This window comes from Sceloporus occidentalis, unplaced genomic scaffold (assembly GCF_023333645.1).
Source record: "Sceloporus occidentalis isolate IW3139 unplaced genomic scaffold, rSceOcc1.0.p SCAF_8, whole genome shotgun sequence".
NCBI lineage: Eukaryota > Metazoa > Chordata > Lepidosauria > Squamata > Phrynosomatidae > Sceloporus > Sceloporus occidentalis.
Genome location: NW_028316988.1, coordinates 1,552,733 through 1,574,206, shown reverse-complemented (window position 1 = coordinate 1,574,206; position 21,474 = coordinate 1,552,733). Strand labels below are relative to the sequence as shown.

Here is a 21,474-nt window from a genome sequence, read left to right as displayed (position 1 = left end):
CTGGGATTCTTTTAATAGCAATAGAAAATAGGCCAGGAAGGAAACCAATGCTTTTGGCTTGGCTGCGATGTGTCTGTCGGATCCCTCCGATTCTTTTTTTCATGCTCCCTTGAGCCTCCTCTTGTACGAAAAAAGAAAAGTGCAAATATGCATACTTAAAATAAGTGTCCCTGAATAACATAATAGTTTGGATTATTTCACACACACACAAATATTCTTCAGGAATTAACTATGGATTATTCCCCATTGCATCTTGCTATCTCTGCAACTATTCAGATGCTAGATTTTCTGTACTTGGCGGATGCAGACTAAACATTAGCTCTGGCCAAAGTGTGCAAGAAAGCGAATCCTAAATCGTTTAATCGCTTCTATTCCATCTCATAGGACAAAAATATGGAGAGATGGCATGGCGAGGAAAGGGAGAGGGGCCAGACTTTGGAGACGCAAAGGTGTTGTTGAAAGCGATCCCAATTTCTATGCATTTGGGATAGAAATTCGCCCTTTGCTCTTGCAAAAAAACACTCGTTCCATGAGTCAGGAGGAACTGTGAATATGTAGGGCATTATGAGAATGTGCAATCTAACAATGTTCCTTGATGTCTTCTGGGAAATAAAAAATAATGAACACGTTTGCCGTCTGCAGTTTAAATGTGGCCCCAGTGTGTTGTCGGTTGTGTGTGTGTGCAGGAAGGTTGGAAGTTAGTTACACACACATATACACACACACAAGCTAAATCCACTCCAAGCTTTCCTTTGGAGCCGTCCATGGTCTTGAATCCTATTCCCAAACTGAGTTCAAAACCTTGCAGAACTCCAAAGGAAAGCCAGGAGCGGATTCATTCTCCCGCTGACATGGGACCCGCCAGTTGTGGCTATTTTTGCTCCATTCAGGTTTGAACCATCAATCCATCGGTCTTTAAAATGTTCAATTTCTGGTTGCTCCAAATGGTCACTGTTGGGCCAATTTGTGACCCTTAGAGGATGCACACCTTTGGCACAGTGGCCTTGCCACAGACCCGCTGTGGCAAGTGCTCTTTGTGGAACCTCGAACAATGAGCACTTGTGTGCATAGCGCATCAATGTTGGCCTGAGTAGAAAGAAGAAGTCCACGTCTCACCAGAAAAGGAAGAAGGGCTTTATGTTGGTTGGTGATCCTGCTGTTAGAAAGCTCTCCTTGAGCCGGGTCCTGAGTGCGAAAGTCTGGCGGAGCATTGAGTGGGTCACTCAGACTGATAGCGTCAGTCCATTGGCATGTTCAACTGGTTGACAGGGAGCTCTTGGTCCATCTGCTCCAGGTCAAAAAGGTTCACCGAGTCGGCCCCAGTCATCGGGAGTGATCCCAGCCGTTGACCACTGTGTTCATTGACCTGGGTGATGGAGTCGGCCGAATCCGTCTCCCCTTGGAGGGTCAGGACGTTTTTGAGGGAGGCGCCAGGTCGAGGGCCGCTGTTGGAGTTCCTCATGGAGAGGGAAATGGGGCTCGGACGGGGCTCCCAGGCGCGGCGACAACAGGGCAGGTATTTGGCCATGGCCCTCTTGAAATCCCGCATGAAAAGCGGGTAGATGATGGGATTCATAGTGCTGTTGCAGTAGCCCAGCCAGGTCAGGATGTCAAAGAAGTCATCGGAGATGCACTTGCAGATGGCCTGCAGATGGGAAAGAATTATTACTATTACTATTATTATTATTATTATTATTATTATTATTATTATTATTACTACTACTATTGCCTGGTATTGAATATTGCAATTACAGGTTTATAATCTCGAGTTACAGGTCCGTAACTGGTCTGTAGGAAGCAGAGGAACAGATAGAGGAAGAGGAGAAAGAAGAAGAAGGAGCACTGGAACAAGAAGAGGAGGAAGAGCAAGAACAGCAATGGGAAGTACAGGAAGAGGAAGACTAGGAGTAGGAAGTATAGGAAGAGGAGGAAAAAGGAAGACCAAGAAGAGCAATTGCAAGGAAGAAAAATAGGAAGAGGAAGAACAAAAAAAGGAGGAAAAGGAAGAACAAGAATAGGAAGTACAGAAGAGGAAAAACAGGGATACGAAGAAGAACAAGAAGAGGAGGAGGAGGAATGGGAAGAACGGGAACAAGAAGAGGACAAACAGGAGGAAGAAGAAGAACAGAAAAGAGAGGAACAGAGAGAAGGAGGAGGAAGGAGAGGAGCAAAAAAAGGAGGAAGATGAAAAAAAGGAGGGAAGGACGGACAAGAACAAGAAAAGGATGGGTTGGAACAGGAAGGAGAAGAATGGTAGCCCAAGTCTCACCCTTCCCAGTCCATCCATCATTGGTTCCCCATTGTCTTCCCTTCCCACCAATGCCTTCTCACCTGGACCATGTTGCAGACGAAGAAGGGGAGCCAGGCCACGAAGAACATGCCCAGGAGGACCCCCAGCGTCAGGCTGGCCTTCAGCGCCCGCTTGCTGTGCTTGTTGGCAAACTTCCGGTTGTTGTCGCTGGCGGCCATCGACTGGCTCTGAGCTCTGTGGACCTGCAGGTGACAACGGAGGCCACGCAAAGACACAACGACAACAACTTTGGCACATGAGATTGCACAGATTTGGCAAGAGAAGCCGAAACAACATAAAATAAAATCATTTTAAAAATCAAATTAAGAAGCTTCATTCCCCCGAATCTCATTGTGGATCGCCAAAGTGGAAAGCGCAACGGATTAATTGAATTTTTAAAACCTTATTTTATTTTATTTTGGAGCCACGGAGCTGTAAATTGGATCATTATCTCAGCATCCGGTCTTAATTAAATCAACTTTGATTTGATACAGGTTTTGCTGTTGCAAAAGAATTTCAGTGAACGCAATATACTCGGCCGGCTTGTTTTCCAACATCTTTTTGCAAACTAGTGTTTTCTTATTATGAGGGGCATGTGGCACAGATGTGCATCGTTGGTTTTGCAATCCCTAATAATAATAGTAATAAAAGTTATTATTATTATTCGTAAAAGGAGATTACCATGAAAAACACCCACGTAACTTCTGCTACTGCCATTGGCAACCTTCTGGTTTTATATTCTGGGTTGTCGCTTTCGGGAATGGTGAAATGCACTCATCCAAGCATGGATCAGGTGTGTCTTCGTTTCCCTCCCAAATTTAATTTATCACCCTTTTGATTCCATCAAGAAGCACCTGCTCAATGTCTGGAGAATGTAATATATATTAATTATATTATATTATATTATATTATATTATATTATATTATATTATATTATATTATAATTTGCCCAAAAGGTCCGTTCATGGAGGTGGAAAGTAATCTGTTCCACCGCCAAACAACTCTTACCATTGAGGAGTCCTTGCTTGTTTTTAGGCATCTTTTCCAATATATATATATTTCCATTTGGTTTTGTTATTTGCTAACAGTCTGTGACTTTTTAAAGGCTTTTGTTCATCGGAAATGTAGGATAATTGTGTAACAATGCAGTTAAAGATGGCTGTGAATGGAGGCAACTCAATGGGGAAAGAAAGGGATAATTGATGTTGTTTTCCCAGTATGTCGGACTACGGGTTGCAAGGTGGAAACGGAAACTAAATTATAGCATGAAAAGTGCTCTTTTTGCCAGGCTTGCATTCATCGCCGTCCAAAATTACAACAATTAAAACCATTCCTGCGTCGCTTCCCCCTACCGATTAATTGAAAGACCAAAATCTGGCTTTTCTTTCTTTCCTTGGTGGAAAATATGTGTGTGTGTGTGTGTGTGTGTGTGTGTGCCAAGAATCTGCAGTGAAACTTTGAATGGTTGAGTTGCATGTGTTTGATGACAGGAGACAGAGGAAGGAAGGAAGGAAGGAAGGAAGGAAGGAAGGAAGGAAGGAAGGAAGGGCAAGCTATAAGAGGAAGGAAGGGAGGGAGGGAGGGAGGAAGGGAGGAAGGGAGGAAGTTAGGAAGGAAGGGCAAGCTATAAGGGGAGGGAGGGAGGAAGGACTAGAGGAAGTTAGGAAGGAAAGACAAGCTATAAGGGAAAGGAAGGAAGGAAGGAAGGAAGGTCTCAAACTGGATCATTTTTGCAGTGTGGATTGGACCATACTTTGCTAAGAGTCTTTCAAGCTATGATTCATGGAGAGTGAAGAGCTTTGCTCCCATGGGTGTATTTTGCAGCAAAACGCATACACTCCCATGTGCATAAATGCACCAAAGCTCTGGGGAAATTGCCATTCCCTTTTGACGGTGACTAAATGATCTTGGCAAATGTCATTCCTCTCGCCTTGGGACATTAGTCACTGATCAGAGGGTGACATTAGAAACCGAGGCGGCGGGGAGTTGGTTGTGGTTTAACACACAGGCCTTCCTCCCTTCTGGGAAGGACGCACACAGAGAGAGATTGTGCGCTGGCAATTTTCTTTTCTCTCCCTCAAACAAAAACCCTCCTTGCATGTCTGACTCCCCGCTAGTTCAGGAGTTTATTGAACTCCACAACGGGGCTAATTGGATTTTGTGTGAACAACACACACACAAATATGTGGAGCAACATTCAGAGTATGAGCCTTTAGGCTGGTCTTTTGCAAGAGAGTTTACTTATTTCACCTCCTTCCAAAAAAACTATTTCCTCCATCATCATCATCATCCATCATCATCATCATCATCATCATCATCATCATCATCATCATCATCATCCTGCTTTCTCCAAAAACTTTTCTTTCGTCCTTCCTTCCTTCCTGCCTTCCTTCCTTTGACTTTCGTTCCTTCGTTCGTTCCTTCATTCTTTCTTTTGCCCTTCCTTCCTTCCTTCCTTTGACTTTCGTTCCTTCATTCCTTCATTCGTTCTTTCCTTTGACCTTCCTTCCTTCCTTTGACTTTCGTTCTTTCATTCCTTCATTAGTTCTTTCCTTTGACCTTCCTTCCTTCCTTTGACTTTTGTTCCTTCCTTTGACCTTCCTTCCTGCCTTCCTTCCTTTGACTTTCATTCCTTCGTTCTTTCCTTTGACCTTCCTTCCTTCCTTCCTTCCTTCCTTCCTTCCTTCCTTCTTTCCTTCCTTTGACTTTCATTCCTACATTCCTACATTCGTTCTTTCCTTTGACCTTCCTTCTTTTCTTCCTTCCTTTGACTTTTGTTCCTTCCTTCCTTCCTTTGACCTACCTTCCTTCCTTCCTTCCTTCCTTCCCTTTCTCACCCTCCTTTTTTCTCTTTTTGCTGAATTTCACTGCAGTCCCTGGAATGAAAAGAGGAGTGAAATGAAAAATGCAAAGAGTGTGGAGGAGGAGAATCTGTCAGGCCTTTTGTTGAAGGATTTGGAGGAACTTCTCCTCCTGAGAAAGAAAGAGTTGGGAGGGTGGAAGGGAAGGGATGACTAGTCCGCTTCCCAGCCTTGTTCCTCCTCTCCCTCGGGCGCCATGTGCAAGTGGGCTGGCAACAGATGCTGCTCCATGCGCGGGGGAAAGACGCAGGCATCCATGACTCTCCGTCCCCTCTGACTGGTTCCTTTCCCTTTTGGGCTTTTTGACAAGGGGATCTCTCCCATTCCCTGATTCAAAAGCCTGAGAGTTGCCAGTGTTGGAGTGAATTCGGAAAGGTCTCGCTCTGACTTGGCGGCGAACAGAATTGTGTTGGAAGGGACCCCAAGGGCTAAGTACACAACTCAAAGACACAAGACACAACTCAAGCACTCCTAAAAGATGCCCATCCAAGACCTCCAAAGAAGGAGAAGTCCACCAAGCCATTCCACTGTTGGACAGTAAAGTTTCAATGGAATCGCTTTTCTTGCCGTCGGAACCCATTGCTACTCACTTTAGCCTTTGGAGCAGCAGAAAACAAGTTTGCTCCATCCTCAACATGACCTCTCTTCAGAAATTAAATGCAAATTGCATGCGACAATTCCTGCCTGCATCCCATTACGGTGCAGCCAAGTTAAAAGTCAATGCAATAAAACCCCATAGTCTTTGAAGGGATGCCATACTGAGGAGGGAGCAAGCTTGTTTTCTGCTGCTCCAGAGAACAGGACACAGAGCAATGGATTCAAGCTGCAGGAAAAGAGAGTCCACCTCAACATTAGGAGGAACTTCCTGACACTGAGAGATGGTTAAGAGGTGACATGATAGCCCTAGTGTAAGTCTTTGAAGGGATGTCATATTGAGGATGGAGTAAGCTTGTTTTCTGATGCTGCAGAGAATAGGACACAATGGAGCAATGGATGCAAGCTACAAGAAAAGAACTTCCTGATAGTAAGAGCTGTTTGATGGACACTTGCAAGGGATAGGAAGGAAGGAAGGAAGGAAGGAAGGAAGGAAGGAAGGAAGGATTCCAAGTTTCCTCTCCCTTTAAAACTACAAATCCCAGGATTCCATAGGACACAGACTCTATAATTAAAGTGCAACCATAGTGCTATAATTGGCGCTATAATATCCATGATCTCAAAGCAACTATTCTGGAGCCAGGAAATTTCAAGGGAAGATTGGAACGAGATGCAGGTGAATTAGGATCTGCTGGTATTCCATCCTCAGTTAATAGCATCAATCTGCTCCTGATTGTTGGTCTCTGCTTGTTGTTGGACTATAGCTCCCATCATTCCTGGCCAAGGATGATGGGAAGTTGGTTCCTTCTCTCTGCTGTGTTCCCTTTTGCTTTGAGTCATCTCTCCGTCAAGCGACAACAATATGCAATGCAAAGATATAAGAGATGTCAGCCTTCTGCCTGTTTCAGGTGCTTTTACACGTTGTAATAAAACAAACCCTGCAGGAAAATAGATCTCATAGAATCGGCAAACGCATAACAGACGCTGACAGCAGCAATAATATGGATAATAATAATAATAATATGGAGCCCTGGTGGCGCAGTGGTTCAATGCCTGTACTGCAGCCATTCACTCAAAACCACAAGGTTGCGAGTTCAAGACCAGCAAAAGGGCCCAAGCTCGACTCAGGCTTGCATCCTTCCGAGGAGGTCGCTAAAATGAGTACCCAGACTGTTGGGGGCAAATTAGCTTACTTGCTAATTAGTTTACTTGCTGTTCACCGCTATGATCTTTGGAATAGCGGTATATAAATAAAACAAATTATTAATTATTATTATAAAGAAGCATTAGCCCTCCTCAGATGTGAATTTGTTGCCTGAGCAAAACTAGGACTGAATTAGTCAAAAGGAAAACACAGAGAGACAGAGTTTGGGGCTTTTTGATGCTATTTCCCTACAGACACGAACTGCAAGGAAATCCCAGTTTCCCCCGCAAGGATCGCAAGGGCAACGGACCACAATTCATAGACTCACAAAATGTATTTGGAGTTTTGGAAGGAACCCCGAAGGCCAACTAGTCCAACCCAAGGAAAAAGCAGTGGCTTTTTAATTTTATTGCCAGAGATGTGTCGGATGACAACTCCCATCATCCACAACTTTTACAGGATGCACCGCGGAGCTCTTGCGCAGACAACTGAGTGCCATGAGTTGCGCTTTCACATGGCTTCCTGCATCAGTGTGACTCTTTTAAGCCCAAAGTTGGAAGGGTCCCTTTTCCAGACGTTGCCGAACTACAGCTACCAGCATCCCCAAGGTAAATCCCGTGGGAGTTGTAGTCCGATGACACTAGCGGGATCCCAGTTTCCTCACCCTTTCCTTAGTATATCCCCTTTTAGAACATATTTGAACTTCTTACAAGGGGATCCATTTCCTTTCCACATGTTTAACTATTGTTCGCATTAAAAGAAATGGTTGCAGAGGTGATAAGAATTTGCTGGAGAAGAGTTGTATGGATCATACTAATCATTAAAAAGACAAAATTCATGGGTCCAAGAGCGCATCAGGTCTGAACATGCCCTAGAAGCCAAGGGGACGAAACGGAGGCTGTCGTACTTTGGGCGCATTGTGAGATTATGAGACTCAATGGAAGAAGTTAATGCTCAGTACAACGGAAGGCAGTTGTCAAAGAGAGAGACCGTACTAGGATTGGTTCCATCCAAGAAAAGCCACAGCTGCCCTGAATTTGCAAGACCTGAGCTGTGACTAACCAGGGAATACTTGTCTAGAGTCGCCGTTCCTTGACGTCGACTTGACAGCAAACAACTACAACAAAGACCATGCTGCACTTCAGTGGGTTTGCAACTGCTTGACACATCTAGGTTATTATTACCTGTTACATCTAGTCATTATTACATATTGCGTATTTGTTGGTTTATTATTATTACTATTATTACTGCAGCTGGTTATTATTGCCTGTTGCATCTAGCCACTATTACCCATTGCGACTGGTTTATTATTACCTGTTGCATATTATTACCTGTTGCGTCCGGTTATTATTACCTGTCACGCCTTGCAGTTCTTATCTGTTGAGTCTGGTTTATTGTTAGCTGTGGCATCTAGTCATTATTAACTCTTGTATCTGGTTATATTATTACTTGCTGCGTCTAATCATTATTACCTGTTGCATCTCATTAGTATTATCTGTTGTATTTGGTTATTATACCCGTTACGTCTTGTCGTTATTACCTTTTGCATCTGGTATATTATTACCTGTTGCATCTAATAATTATTACCTGGTTATTATATCTCTTACATTTAGTTATCGTACCTGTTCCGTTTGCTTATTATTACCTGTTACGTCTTGTCATTGTTACTCGTCGCATTGGGTCGTCCTTCCCCGTCCCGTATGGTTACTCTTACCTGTTGTGTCGATTCGTCAGCTGCCATGACCACGTTGTTGGTCAGCGAGGCCACCTGGACGGCCTGCTTCCGTGCCGCCAGGAGGATGCGACAATAGGTGAACAAGATGGCCACCGACGGGAGGAAGAAGGTCAAGCCAGAGGCAATGATGGCGTACGGGAGGCTGACCAAGATCCGGCACTGCTCCTCTTCCTGCAGGAGGGTGGCGTTGCTGGGCAGCCGGAGGTCAAACTCCATCTTGTGCCATCCCATCTTGATGGGCAAGAAGGAGACCAAGGCGGCCAAGGTCCAGGTGGCCAGGATGAGGAGGACGGCCCGGCAGGAGGTCATCCGGAGCTTGTATTTGAGGGGTGAGATGATGAGGAGGTAGCGGTCCAGGCTGATGACGCACAGGTTGAGGATGGAGGCGCTGGTGGCCATGACGTCGAAGGAGAACCAGATGGAACAGAAGGCCCCGTCCAGCACCCAGCGGCCGTAGAGCTGGTTCAACATGGCCGGGGGCATCACCACCGAGCCCACCAGTAAGTCGGACATGAAGAGCGAGACCAAGAAGTAGTTGGAGGTGTTGCGGAGGGAGCGCTGGGTGAAGATGAGGAGGATGAGGGAGAAGTTGCCCACCATGGTCAGGAGGATGATGAAGCAGAGGAAGGCGGCCGTCCAAGCGCTGCCATGCAGGGGCGCCGGACCCCTCTCCCCGATCAGGCTGGCATTGGCGCTCCCAAATTCTCCTTCCATTGAGGAGTTGGCGACCCAGAGGAGGAGGAAAGGAATCGGAGGACTCACCCCGAGAGATGCCTGGCGGAGGAGCTAGGTGACCATTGCCGTCAGTGCGATGTTGGGCGCCCAATTATTCTCTGTCCTCTCCTCCTTTTTCCTCCTCTCCTCTTCTCCCACTCATAGCCAACGTGGCACGGTGTTCTTCTCATCGCCACCACAAGCCGGGCGAACCCCATCAATCACATCCAATGCCAATGGCTGGTGGGTACCATCTCAAGGCAAGCCAGTGAAGGGTTTGGATGGCACCCACCTTTCCAAATCCTCCATCGCTCGACAGGCCTCCTTCTCCTCTTGGGACTGGCACGAGATTGGGAAGGAAACCAGTGTGACAAACGCAGCCCCTCGTTCTGTTCTGGTGCTGCTCTCTCTTTTCATCTCTCCGTTCGTTCCTCCTCTCCTCTCTTGCATCCCTCGAGAAAGCGGCAAAGCTCGCTGCGTTGGTTTGAAGGATGGAGATATTTTTCTCCCCCTTCTTCTGCACAGATCTTTGGAAACCACAAACAGTGCAGCTGGTGTTGTTGTGAGCGACATACTGGGAGAAGGAGGGGAGCCGTTCTTCCGGTGGACAATGGAGCTACCGGCGGGCGCCCAAAACCTATTAATTCCTTGGCATTTTTAATTTTCTCTCCTGAGGGCAATCCAGTATCGTATCAGAAGGGCATCAAAGCCGGGCAATAAGAGTATTTTGCTATGTATTGGAACACCTGAGAGCGAAGGTGAACTGGTTACCTGTGCCGCTAGGAAAGGTACGGACCTCAATCTGCCTGGTTTGGCCTGACTAAAGCACGTCCCTTCGTGCTGTTATCGAAATGAGAGTTGACCCATAGCTCAGTCCCATTGATTCAGTGGGTCTAATGCCAGGATCCCCTTAGGGCCAACCTTATTTCTCTTTGGATGGCATTTCAAAGTCATGGGTGCCATTACAGAGGAGGCCCTGTCTTTGGAAAATGCACTGGCTCCTAGTAACACCAGGCTGCATGTTTGCCTTGCGTTTCAGCCTGTTACCCTCCAAACAAGAATTCTTCCCCCACAAATGAAATTTCTAGCATTGCGGCAACTTCAGATTTGAGTTGAATATATTGAAATATTGGTTGGCATAAATCATATTACGTGTTCCTATAATTGAACCAACGCATGACGTTGTGGTGCGACTGCTGGGCAATTGTGACTCTAGAGACCAGGGTTCGAATCCCAGCTCAGCCATGAAAACCCATTGGGTATCGCCCTAGGATATTCATACTCTCTCAGCCTCAGAGGATGGCAAAGGTAAACAGCCCTCTGAACAAACCTTGCCAGGAGATCCCTTGGGGTTGCCATAAATCGGAAACGACCCGAAGACACTCAACAAAAATAGCTTCATCCTCTTTAATAACTTTTCCCATCTTGACCACATTCGAATTTTGCAGGGTCGCCTTGCGGTCCTGCTTTTCGGATGCGAAATGTTGGAGGGTATGGCATTGCATTGGGAGCGGGAGGAACAAGGCCAGTATTTAAACGCCATTAATAAAATATAAAGGAAGAGGCGGAGTGGGAATTCTTGCAAAGGGCAATGGGGTTGGAGTGGAGGTTGGCCGCTCAGCAGCAGATGCTTTGCAAATTCTCAAGGGGTCCCTTGAGCAAAGACTTTCCGCTTGACCTGAAGGTGCGCAGGGGCTTCAATGCAATTCCAAAATTACATCTTGAACATAATAGTAACAATTAAAAAAGACACTTTACTCCAGCATTTGGCTTTGCTGGCATCGCAGTGCCACCTCCTGGCACAGCAGAGGAAACCGTGACACTCCTCCACCGACCCTGTGTATTTGTTAATATGTTGTTCCCTTCCTTGATCCACCACAGATATAGGTTCGGGGACACCTGGCTTGAGAACAGTACATGCCAAAGGGATCTGGGAGTCTTAGTGTTGGCCACAAGCTGAACGCGAGTCAACAGCGTGATGCTGCAGCTCCAAAAGCCAATGCAATTCTAGGCCGCATCAATAGGAGTGTAGTGTCTAGATTGAGGGAAGTCATAACCCCACTTTATTCTGCTTTGGTTAGGCTTTACCTGGAATACTGTGTCCTGTTCGGGATCGTCCAAAGACTTAGGGACAATGGTCGTTGTGCATTAAATGCCATTCATATAAATGGAAAACGTTACTGTATTTGCCGCCACCTCTGCTGCTGTCCTATATACAACCAAAAATATATTATCTCTAGGTATTTGTAGGTCCTTCCAGTGGAAGGCGGCCATAGAATCACATTGGAGGACTTGCAAATGCCTAGAGAAGTGTTCTCTCCGTTAAAAAGCTTAGCAGGCCTGTATTTGTAGTTTGGCCACTTTTGTGCACCCCTAACCCTTATAGTTTGGCCACTTTTGTGCACCCCTAACCCTTATAGTTTGGCCACTTTTGTGCACCCCTAACCCTTATAGTTTGGCCACTTTTGTGCACCCCTAACCCTTATAGTTTGGCCACTTTTGTGCACCCCTAACCCTTATAGTTTGGCCACTTTTGTGCACCCCTAACCCTTATAGTTTGGCCACTTTTGTGCACCCCTAACCCTTATAGTTTGGCCACTTTTGTGCACCCCTAACCCTTATAGTTTGGCCACTTTTGTGCACCCCTAACCCTTATAGTTTGGCCACTTTTGTGCACCCCTAACCCTTATAGTTTGGCCACTTTTGTGCACCCCTAACCCTTATAGTTTGGCCACTTTTGTGCACTCCTAACCCTTATAGTTTGGCCACTTTTGTGCACCCCTAGCCTTTGCAAAAGTTGAGGGCCGACTGCATAGACAACCTGGAGAGTCTTTGCAAGTTGCAGCAACAAATGAACGAATCCTTGGAAAACGTAGCATGCCAAGCTGGGCTGGAAATGTGTACCCAGCCCTCCTTTCCTCTCTCGCTTGGACCCAAATCCATCCAAATTGGGGAACGTACCCCCTTGTCTTCTCGAGGTGATCCCCCAAAACAGGAAATTCTGGGACTTAAGCTGCAGATGTCGCAAGTAACCCTACTCATAAAACACAAGAGAAGAGGAAGAGAGCATTTGGACCAAACGTCGGCGTTATTGAGAAAGAGTGGGGAATGTAGAGAGTTATAGATACAAAACTTTAGTAGGCAAGTCTAAATTGGTTGAACATCCATTTCTTACTTAGACCCTCCCCAGCATCCCCTCCAGAATTACAATCCCCAAGAACAAGTCTTAAACCAGTTCAGCTCCGCAACATTGAATTTCTCTGGGTCAAAAGACAAGTCGAGAGTCTGACATTTCAGAAATGAGGAGTGAAGTCCTCCCACAAGCTGGAAAACCATTATTATTATTATTATTATTATTATTATTATTATTATTTTGAAGGGGAATTGCCATCAGCTTCCCAGTCCAACAATCTGTCTCTCTGCGAAGTGAAGCATCTCTTTCTTTTCTGCTTGCTTTGACAACCATAGAGATTTTGGAACCAAAGCGGTCCAACGAAAGTAACTACCCAACAACATGCTGGCAATTGAGAATCCATTGGCGCTTAACTTCTAAGTGCATGTTGGGCCTTAAAAATGACATACGCCACCCTTCCAAAAAAATATATATCCAAATTACTGGTTCTAGAAAAACCCTCCCATGGTGGGTCACTTTCTCCCACGGTCCACCTCTTCCGATATATTATCAGACTGTACAATTTTGCAAAGCCAAGAACCCTCCGACCATCCTGATTTTGCAAGAACTCAAATCCCACTGTCCCAGCTGCTTACAAAATGTCCAGCTTTCTCTCTCCTCCTCCATTGTTACTGCCATTGTCTCAAACTGAGTTCAAAGTATCCCAGGAAAGTAGTCATGCGCTCAATTAACGGAGGAGGAGGAGAAGACAAGTCAAGAAAGCCTTCCCCTTCCCAGTCGACGCGGGCAAAAGCAAACTGCTGCATCCTCTTCTAGCTTTGTCCGGATAATTTTGGACATCTTGACCATGCTCAGATGTTGGGTGGCCACGCAGGACCTAGCGTTCCTCTACAAAATATTGGAAGGGAGGCAAATCATGTTGTCCCAGAATCCCCCAGCTTTGGGTGGGACCTCCATCTCCAGCTAAGAGCAAAGCATGGCGGGTGCTTGAAAGAGAAAATGGAAGCCAAAGGGAAGGAGGACACAAAATGGTGTCCATCATGTCCTGGGAGGGATCAGCGCGGTCAGTCTGTGGGTTCCTCTTCATGTTGGCGGTGGTGGTGGTTGGAGGCCTCCTCGGATGGGTGGTGGTGGCCATACTGGTGCGGACTGGGACCCTCGACTGGGAGGTTGTCGTCAGCATTCAGGTAGACGTTGAAGAGCGCCCCCTCTTGGCTCTGTTCCTTCCCGCAAGCCTGGCAACTGCAATGGAGGATCTTCTCCACCAGTTTGTCCACCCGAGGGATGTCCTCGTTGCTGGGACAGTCCAGCGTCACCTGGAGGACACCGAGGAAGGGCGAGAAGAAGTGAACACACAACACAGACACACACAGCAGAGGCAACAACAGGCACCAAAACACCAAACAAGTCATTTCCAACCTATGTTGAACCTAACGTTTAATAGGGTTGCCCTATAGGGTTGCCCTAACTCAAAACCAACTTGCCGGCAAATAGCAACCACAACTGCCTTTCTTGTTGACAAGTGCTTTGAGAAATGCAAATGTCTGCAGTCCCTGAAGTCTGCAAATAACCCTTAATCAATTTTGTTCCTTGCCATGCTGTCCATTTGCCTTAATAATAGTAATAATAAGAATAAGAATAAGAATAATACAGTCGGCCCTCCTTATCCATGGATTTTGTATCCATGCATTTAAGCCATTTTATGCAAGAGACCCCATTTTGTTATGCCATTGGACTGAATGAGACTTGAGCACCTACGGATTTTGTTACCTGCGGGGGTCCAGCGGATAACAAGGCCCCACTGTAATACGCTAGGAAAACCTATTTATCATTTATAGGGTTGCCATAAACCAAAGCCACATTGATGCCAACCAACAACCGCATCTGCCTTCCTTGTTTGCAAACACTTTCAAGAACGCATCCAGCCCCAGAATTTTGCAAACAGACCCTTAATCAATTGCTTAATCAATTTTGCTCATTTGCGACACCTTAATTACAAATGAGAAAATCAATTTCTCATTTGTAGGGTTGCCGCATGTCGGGCACCAACTTGGAGCCAAATTAAAATCAAAGCACATGATTTGGGGACGCTCTCTGGACGGTGGCCCCACTGGACTTTGCTGAATTTGAACCCGTGGCCTTCAGGCTGAGAAAACGGGAATCACTTACAATTTCCCAGAGGGACTGGGCTGGCATGCAGGAATCGCAGTGCACCAGGGACTCCGTGGATTGCGGGAACGTATTGGGGACGCTGTAGCTGAAACATTGACCCAAGCAAGCCCTATGGAGGAAGAAAGAAGGCAAGGTATTGATTAGGAAGGTAAATAAAATAAGGTTCCATAGGAGGCCGAAGTGGAAAGGAAGGTAAAATTGTTGCTGGTGCAAATATTGCTTTCCTTGGACTGCAACACCCAGAATGCCCCAACCAGCATGGCTGTTTATGTCCATACTCCCCCTGCAATCCCATCCACCAGGTTTACTGAGCATGGCTATGCGACGCAAACATATAACCCATGCTGCCAGAGATCCGCACTCGCTACCTGTTCTGGATGGACTTGGATTCGCAGCCGTTGTGGCCCACAATCTGGGTGATGTTCTTGGCCTCGCACCAGGCGCTCTTGTCTGGGAAAAGGGCCAGCTTGTTAATGGGCGGAGGCGCCGCCAGGATCAGAGCCGGGAAGACGATGGCGCTTAGCAGGATCCTCCACATCGTGGTTTCTTGCGTCAAAATCCTAAAACTGGGGATCCAAGGAGAAGAAGGAAAAGACTCAAAACCTCGTAACGGGAGACAAAGCAATCAGTCCAATATTGAACTGTATTTTTGCTACTCGGGGAACATTGATATTTGTTTGTTAGATTAATTATGTTCGAGTATATTTTAATTTATTGCATCGACACCGTGAATATTGTTCCTCGCATTTTTCTATATGTATATTTATATACATTTCCCTTGCTTTATGTTTGGTACTTTGGCTTACGTTTACTGTACGATTAGTATTATTTTTGCATCTAATGCTCTTGTTGTAATATGCTTTGATCCCGCGAGGAAAAGGCGGAATAGAAATGAATTATTATTATTATTATTATTATTATTATTCAGAGAGCAAAATCCAAGACTCAGATGAAATAATGCACGATGTCCCCATGCGCCGACTTTCAACTACAAGATCCCTTTGCGCTCAGAAGGGAATTGAAAAGAGCAGCAATTCCAAGTGTGAACAGCAGGTGTCGCTCTATGGCAAGATGAAGGGATGATAAGTCTGATTCAAGGGAGTTTCTGCATGGATTGCATTGGACTACCTATCCCATCATCCACAAATTGCATGGCCTTCCTAGATGGGGATGATGGGAATCACGGTCCCAAATATACAGAGGCTGTATATAGAATGACTTTGTGCCAGAGAAAATGGTCCATTCAACCAGGTTACTAAGGCTGCCAACTGACCAAAGACAATGCGGTCCGGATTGATATATTCATATTGATATACTGATATGTTGATATCTGTGTGTCTGTTGCTATTGCCATTTTGTTTTGTATATGACAGTTGCACCACTTGTCACTGAAAACAAAGAAAGAGAAAAGAGGTCAGGACTAGCTGCCTTTGGAAGCCACCACCAAGAAGCTCCTGCCTATTCCCCCAAATAAGACCCCTTTGGAATCCCTAGAATAGATTAAGGGCTGGGCAACCAGGGAAGGCCAGGGGACTACCTCAGCCCCCCAAGAAACATTGGAGGGTCGTATGCGCCACCCCACTTGCCAGAAAGATCAATTATTATTGTTTCCAAAGACTCTCTAGGGAGCATGAGGGCATTGGATGGATGGATGGATGGATGGATGGATGGATGGATGTGTGTATGCCAAGAGTAGACAGACAGACAAACAGAGAGACAGACAGAGACAGAGAGAGATGATAAAGAGATAGAGACACAGCAAGATGATAGACAGACAGACAGACAGATAGCTAGATTAGAGATAGACATGTTAGAAAATATATTAGAGACAGAGTATAGATAGATAGATGGATGGATGGATGTGTGTGTGTCAAGAGTAGATAGATAGATAGAGAGGGAGACAGACAGAGAGAGATGATAGACAGACAGATAGATTGATGATAGAAAATAGATTAGAGACAGATCTATTTTCTATCATCAATCTATCTCTCTGTCTCTCTATCATCCATCTCTGTCTGATTCTGTATCTCTCTAATCTACTCTTGGCACACATCTATCTATCTATCTATCTATCTATCTATCTATCTATCTATCTATCTATCATCTGTCTGAGAGACAGAGAGAGATGATGAAGAGATAGAGAGACAGAGAGATGATTGATAGATAGACAGATAGAATAGAGGCAGATCAATGATAGAAAATAGATAGATGATATATAGATGATAGACAGATGTGTGCCAAGAGTAGATAGATGATAGAAAGATAGAGATGAGAGACAGAGAGAGATGATAGAGAGATGATAGAGAGACAGAGCGATAGAGAGATGATAGATAGATAGATAGATAGATAGATAGATAGATAGATAGAGTCACATTACAGAGGAGATAGAAATGCAGCTGAGAGCAAACATAAATGGCCTTTAACAGCTGGAAAAGATTTTTTAAATGCGATCGGGGCCTTTTTATTATTTATTTATTTATTTATTTATTTATTTATTAGCAAAATGGAAAAAATTGTGCAAAAGGGGAGGGGGAATTACCATTTGTCTTGTCTTTGTTCCAGGGTTGCTATTTTGTTCTTTATCCCCCTCCCAAAAATTAATTAATTTCAGATCTCTCTTTGCCGCTCAGTTCTTCTGGGGGAAGAAAAGGAAGAAAAGAAAGGGAAAATGGAAGGAGCGAAAGAGAGAGAGAGGCACACAAAAGGAGGCGGAAAATATTAGTCCAAAATAGAATTAATTCTTTGGTTGCAAAAGAGGGTTAGGAAACCAATGAACAGCACAGCAGCCCTGGAGCGGAAAAAGGGTGGCAACATTTTGGTTGGTACCTTTGCAGCTAGGATAGGCCACCAAGTCAACAATAATAATGATATGCATTTTATACATATGTAATAATGTATAAAATACAATATAAAATGCATCGTAAAATATATCCCATTATCCCCTTTCCCACCTTAAAACAATGCCATGATAAAGTGCCATACAAGAAGCCATAATGATCAATATTTCCATAGAAGGAGGGGGATTATTATTATTATTCCCCTTAATAAAGGTTTTTCCTACCTCCTAATATATATATATATATATATATATATATATATATATATAGGGACATCTTCATTGATATTTTGTATTGGTATTGGTATTATTGGTTTCCAATCATTATTGGTATTGGTGTCATATTGGTATTGTTATCTATAATCCATGGCACACAAACTTTCCGCTGGCTTCTTTGTCAGGCAAAGGGGTTCAAAATCAAATAGGGATACCTCTATTGATATTTTGTTTGGTATTGGTATTATTATTATTATTATTATTATTACTGGTATCAGTATTATTGGTTTCCAATCATTATTGGTACAGGTATCATATTAGTATTGGTATTTGTAATGCACAATGCAAACTTTCTTCATTGGTCAAAGGTGTTAAAAATCAAATAGGGATATCTTCATTGATATTTTGTATTGGTATCAGTATGACTGGTTTCCAATCATTATTGGTATCAGTATCCTATTGGTATTCCTATGTCTAATGTACGACGCAAACCTTTCACCGCTTCTTCGTCAGGTAAAGGTGTTCAAAACCAAACAGGGATGCCTTTACTGCTACTATTGGTTTCCAATGATTATTGGTATTGGGATAGTAGCGGGATAATATTGGTATCAAAGGAAAACCCATTGGCATCTGCCAGCCGTACAATCCAGGTTAGCTTAACGTTTGGAAAGATCCCAAGTGGGTTAGCAAAAAGGACCATTTTGTCTTACTATTGCCATATCTTTCAGTTGCAACTGGTTCTAGGTCATTTGGACCAAAATGTGAATATTTCAAAAGGACAATCACTTTTCAGATAGACTGTTACTTGCAAGCGGAGAGCGGTTGCTCTCAAAGTCCAAGGTACAGTCCAATAAAACGTGATTTTATTTATTGCAGGTTTTTGTACCCGACATTTCAGGTCAAACCCTTTGCAAACCGACTTTTGCTCACACAAAACTCTGCAAGGTTTCGGATGCAATAGGAAGCTCTTCAGGTGCAATCCACGCTGTGCAAATAATGCGGTTTGATGCCGCTTTAAGTGCGGTCACTCCATGAAAACCCTGGGATTTGTAGTTTCACAAGATCCTGAGTCTTCTCTGCCGGTGCCAAACCAAACTACAAATCCCAGGATTTGGTCAGATGAAGCAAAGGCAGTTAAAAGCAGAGTCGAACTGGGTTATTTCTACAGTGCGGATGCGACCAAAGTCAGAGATAACACCCAAATCAAATCATATTAGAAATGGTTACTTACCGTTAAATAAACTGGAGAGTTATCCCATTTAACAAAGAAATGTTTGGTTTAATAGTATTTTTCTTGGAGGGGAAAAAAGCCGACAAACAGAATATTCAAGGTTTAAAATAACTTCTGCAAAGTGACAGCAAAGAGTTCAGGACAAAAGCAATTTCATTTCCAAAAATGGTTCCTTCTTCCAGCTTTTATCCTTTCAGAGCATCCCAAAATTCAATGAAAACCGACCAGGAGCTGAAGAAGAGATAGAAATCCTTATATCTCAAATCTCAAGAGGAAAATTCTGCGAATCAGTTAGAAAAAGGAGAAATATTCGCTATTTGCTTCCAGCCAAAAGCACCCAAAATCGAAAGCGTCCGAACGTCCGGTTTGAACTTTGCTCCTTTGCAAAATTTCAACTGCAAAATTCAGGGGGGAAAGGAAAATATTACTGCAAGGAGATACATGGAAAGATGCAGGGAAAAAGGAAAGAAAAGAAACGCGTATCAGCTTCAAAATCAAGAGAGAGAAAAAAGAGGACGATCAATTTTAAAGCGAGAGGAAAAAAGAGGGGAAAAAGTGGTGGATGAAAAAATTAAAACAAAGGGTAAGATTTGTTTTTAAAAAACAGAAGGGAATTAATAATAATAAAATCAGGTTGATAAGATTCTCGGCGTATCCAGGATCCTCCAAGGAAATCTAGTGCGTCCCTAATGCGTCTCCCCGAAACTTTGCACAATGTCAGGAGAAAGTCCGCATGGGAAGCTTCATCGCTCTCTTCTGGCTCCGCTCAAAGAGAGAGATGCAGCTTTGCTCCTTTGCAAATCAAGTCCTCCTCTTTCTCCTCCTCCTTTTTCTCTTTCTTTCTTTCTTTCTCTCTCTCTCTTCCTCCCAGGCAGCCAGCCTCCCTCTCTGCCTCCTCTCTCTGCAAAAGAGTTTGCAAACTCTTTCTTTCTTTCTTTCTTTCTTTCTGGCCTCTTGAGCGGAGGAGACGCTTATATTGTAAGAGACAAGAATGAGCGAGTTGGGACAAGGGGGAGAAGGGGAAGGAGAGGAGAGCATTAAAGTGCCCTCAACCTATTTTGGGTCCCCTTTTGGGGTCCCCCCCCCCAGCAAAAGTCAGATGGGTTTCCGACTCTCCCAGCTTCCCCTGGATCAGGGCCAGCGCCTCCCGCGAAAGCCAAGGCGTTTGACCCTCCAAGCAAAACGGAGACAAAGGGAAGGCGGATGTCTCCAAAAGACTTGTTCTTCCAGACAAAGGATAGGAGAGCGGTCTTTGGGTGTGGATAGAGCCTCCTTGGACAGAAGGAGTCTATCTCACGGCTGAGGGAACACATTGCCATTGTTGCGTGCCTTCAAGTTCTTCCCGACTTATGGGAACCCTAAGGCTATCCCTATCATGGCACCTGTATGAAGGAAGGCCTTTCCTTCATATAGACGCTATGGACCTAAGTGCGCTTGCGTATGTTGTGCGCCTTCAAGCCGTTTCCGACTTATGGCGATCCTAAGACTATCCCTATTATGACCTTTATATAGATGCTATGGACCTAAGTGCGTTTGTTTATGTTGTGTGCCTTCGTTTCTGACTTATGGTCAGAAGGCTATCTCTATCATTCCATCTGTATGAAGGAAGGCCTAAGTGTGCTTGCGTATGTTGTGCGCCTTCAAGCCGTTTCTGACTTACAGCGACCCTAAGACTATCCCTATCATGACCGTCTTATAGATGCTATGGACCTAAGTGCGCTTGTGTATGTTGTGTGCCTTCGTTTCTGACTTATGGTGACCCTAAGGCTATCGCTATTGTGGCATCTGTATGAAGGAAGTCCTTTCCTTCATACAGAGGCTATGGACCTAAGTGCGCTTGTGTATGTTGCATGCCTTCAAGTCGTTTCTGACTTATGGTGTCATCGTGAGGAGCAGCAGCCATGTGTGCTGCCTTGAGCTGGATTTATTAATCCATTTATGGGATTTATAGTCCGCCTTTCCGCCCAAAATGGGATTCAACGTATGGCAGAAAGGCAGGGCAGCTTTGTAACCGGTAAAGAGATCTCTATCACTGTGCGATGGACAGGATCCAGATGGGGTTGTTCTCCTCCTCCTCCTCCTCTCCATGTGTTTGGAAAGTTTGCCCCAGGCTCTCTCGCCTTTCGAATCAGGTACCCAGTCGGCTGCCAAGGCTCCAGGCGTGTCGAGGCACGACGGGCACCATGCAGGCGTGAGAGACGCAAGGGCCTGGTTGGCACACATTGTTTGGCTCTAAAGGAATAACTTTGGAGACGGATTGGAGAGAAGGGAGGGGACCTTTGTTGGGACTTGATCAGGGAACAGAGGGGGGCTTAACACTTTGGAGTGAACACCTGCAGGGGATTTTGGTAGGTAGGGACACGATTCGAACTCAGGCCAGGGTTGACACGCTGAAAAGGGGATTCTGGGTATTGTGATCCAAAAAAGTCACTTTTAAATAGCATGCTGGGTGGCAGAAGGCTAGTTTAGTGGAGACGTCCAGGTGTGTCCTCCAGGAGAGAGGAGGCCAAGGCTGAGAGATGACCACTGCCACCTGAAGCGGCTGCCT

At 44.9% G+C, this 21,474-nt stretch overlaps 2 protein-coding genes across 4 annotated transcripts; both read right to left on the bottom strand.

Moving 5' to 3' along the window:
* Positions 1-621: 621 nt before the first annotated feature.
* On the bottom strand, positions 622-9,836 carry LOC149307622 (5-hydroxytryptamine receptor 6-like). The gene is made up of 3 exons (XM_089534120.1): positions 8,604-9,836; positions 2,332-2,493; positions 622-1,645 (listed from the first exon to the last, which is right to left on the bottom strand). Exons 1-3 carry the CDS (start codon positions 9,336-9,338, stop codon positions 1,238-1,240), a joined length of 1,305 nt encoding a protein of 434 aa, XP_089390246.1. The 5' UTR covers positions 9,339-9,836; the 3' UTR covers positions 622-1,237.
* A 2,743-nt stretch (positions 9,837-12,579) lies between these two features.
* On the bottom strand, positions 12,580-19,920 carry LOC149307621 (neuroblastoma suppressor of tumorigenicity 1-like). Of its 3 annotated transcripts, XM_089534116.1 has the most exons (6): positions 18,927-19,920; positions 17,183-17,278; positions 15,917-16,031; positions 15,012-15,209; positions 14,641-14,752; positions 12,580-13,787 (listed from the first exon to the last, which is right to left on the bottom strand). In XM_089534116.1, exons 4-6 carry the CDS (start codon positions 15,179-15,181, stop codon positions 13,536-13,538), a joined length of 534 nt encoding a protein of 177 aa, XP_089390242.1. In that variant the 5' UTR covers positions 15,182-15,209; positions 15,917-16,031; positions 17,183-17,278; positions 18,927-19,920; the 3' UTR covers positions 12,580-13,535. The 3 variants fall into 3 exon arrangements, with proteins under 3 accessions (XP_089390242.1, XP_089390241.1, XP_089390240.1); XM_089534115.1 differs by lacking the exon at positions 17,183-17,278; XM_089534114.1 differs by lacking the exons at positions 15,917-16,031; positions 17,183-17,278 and having other exon boundaries at positions 18,927-19,919.
* Between the last annotated feature and the right edge of the window lie 1,554 nt (positions 19,921-21,474).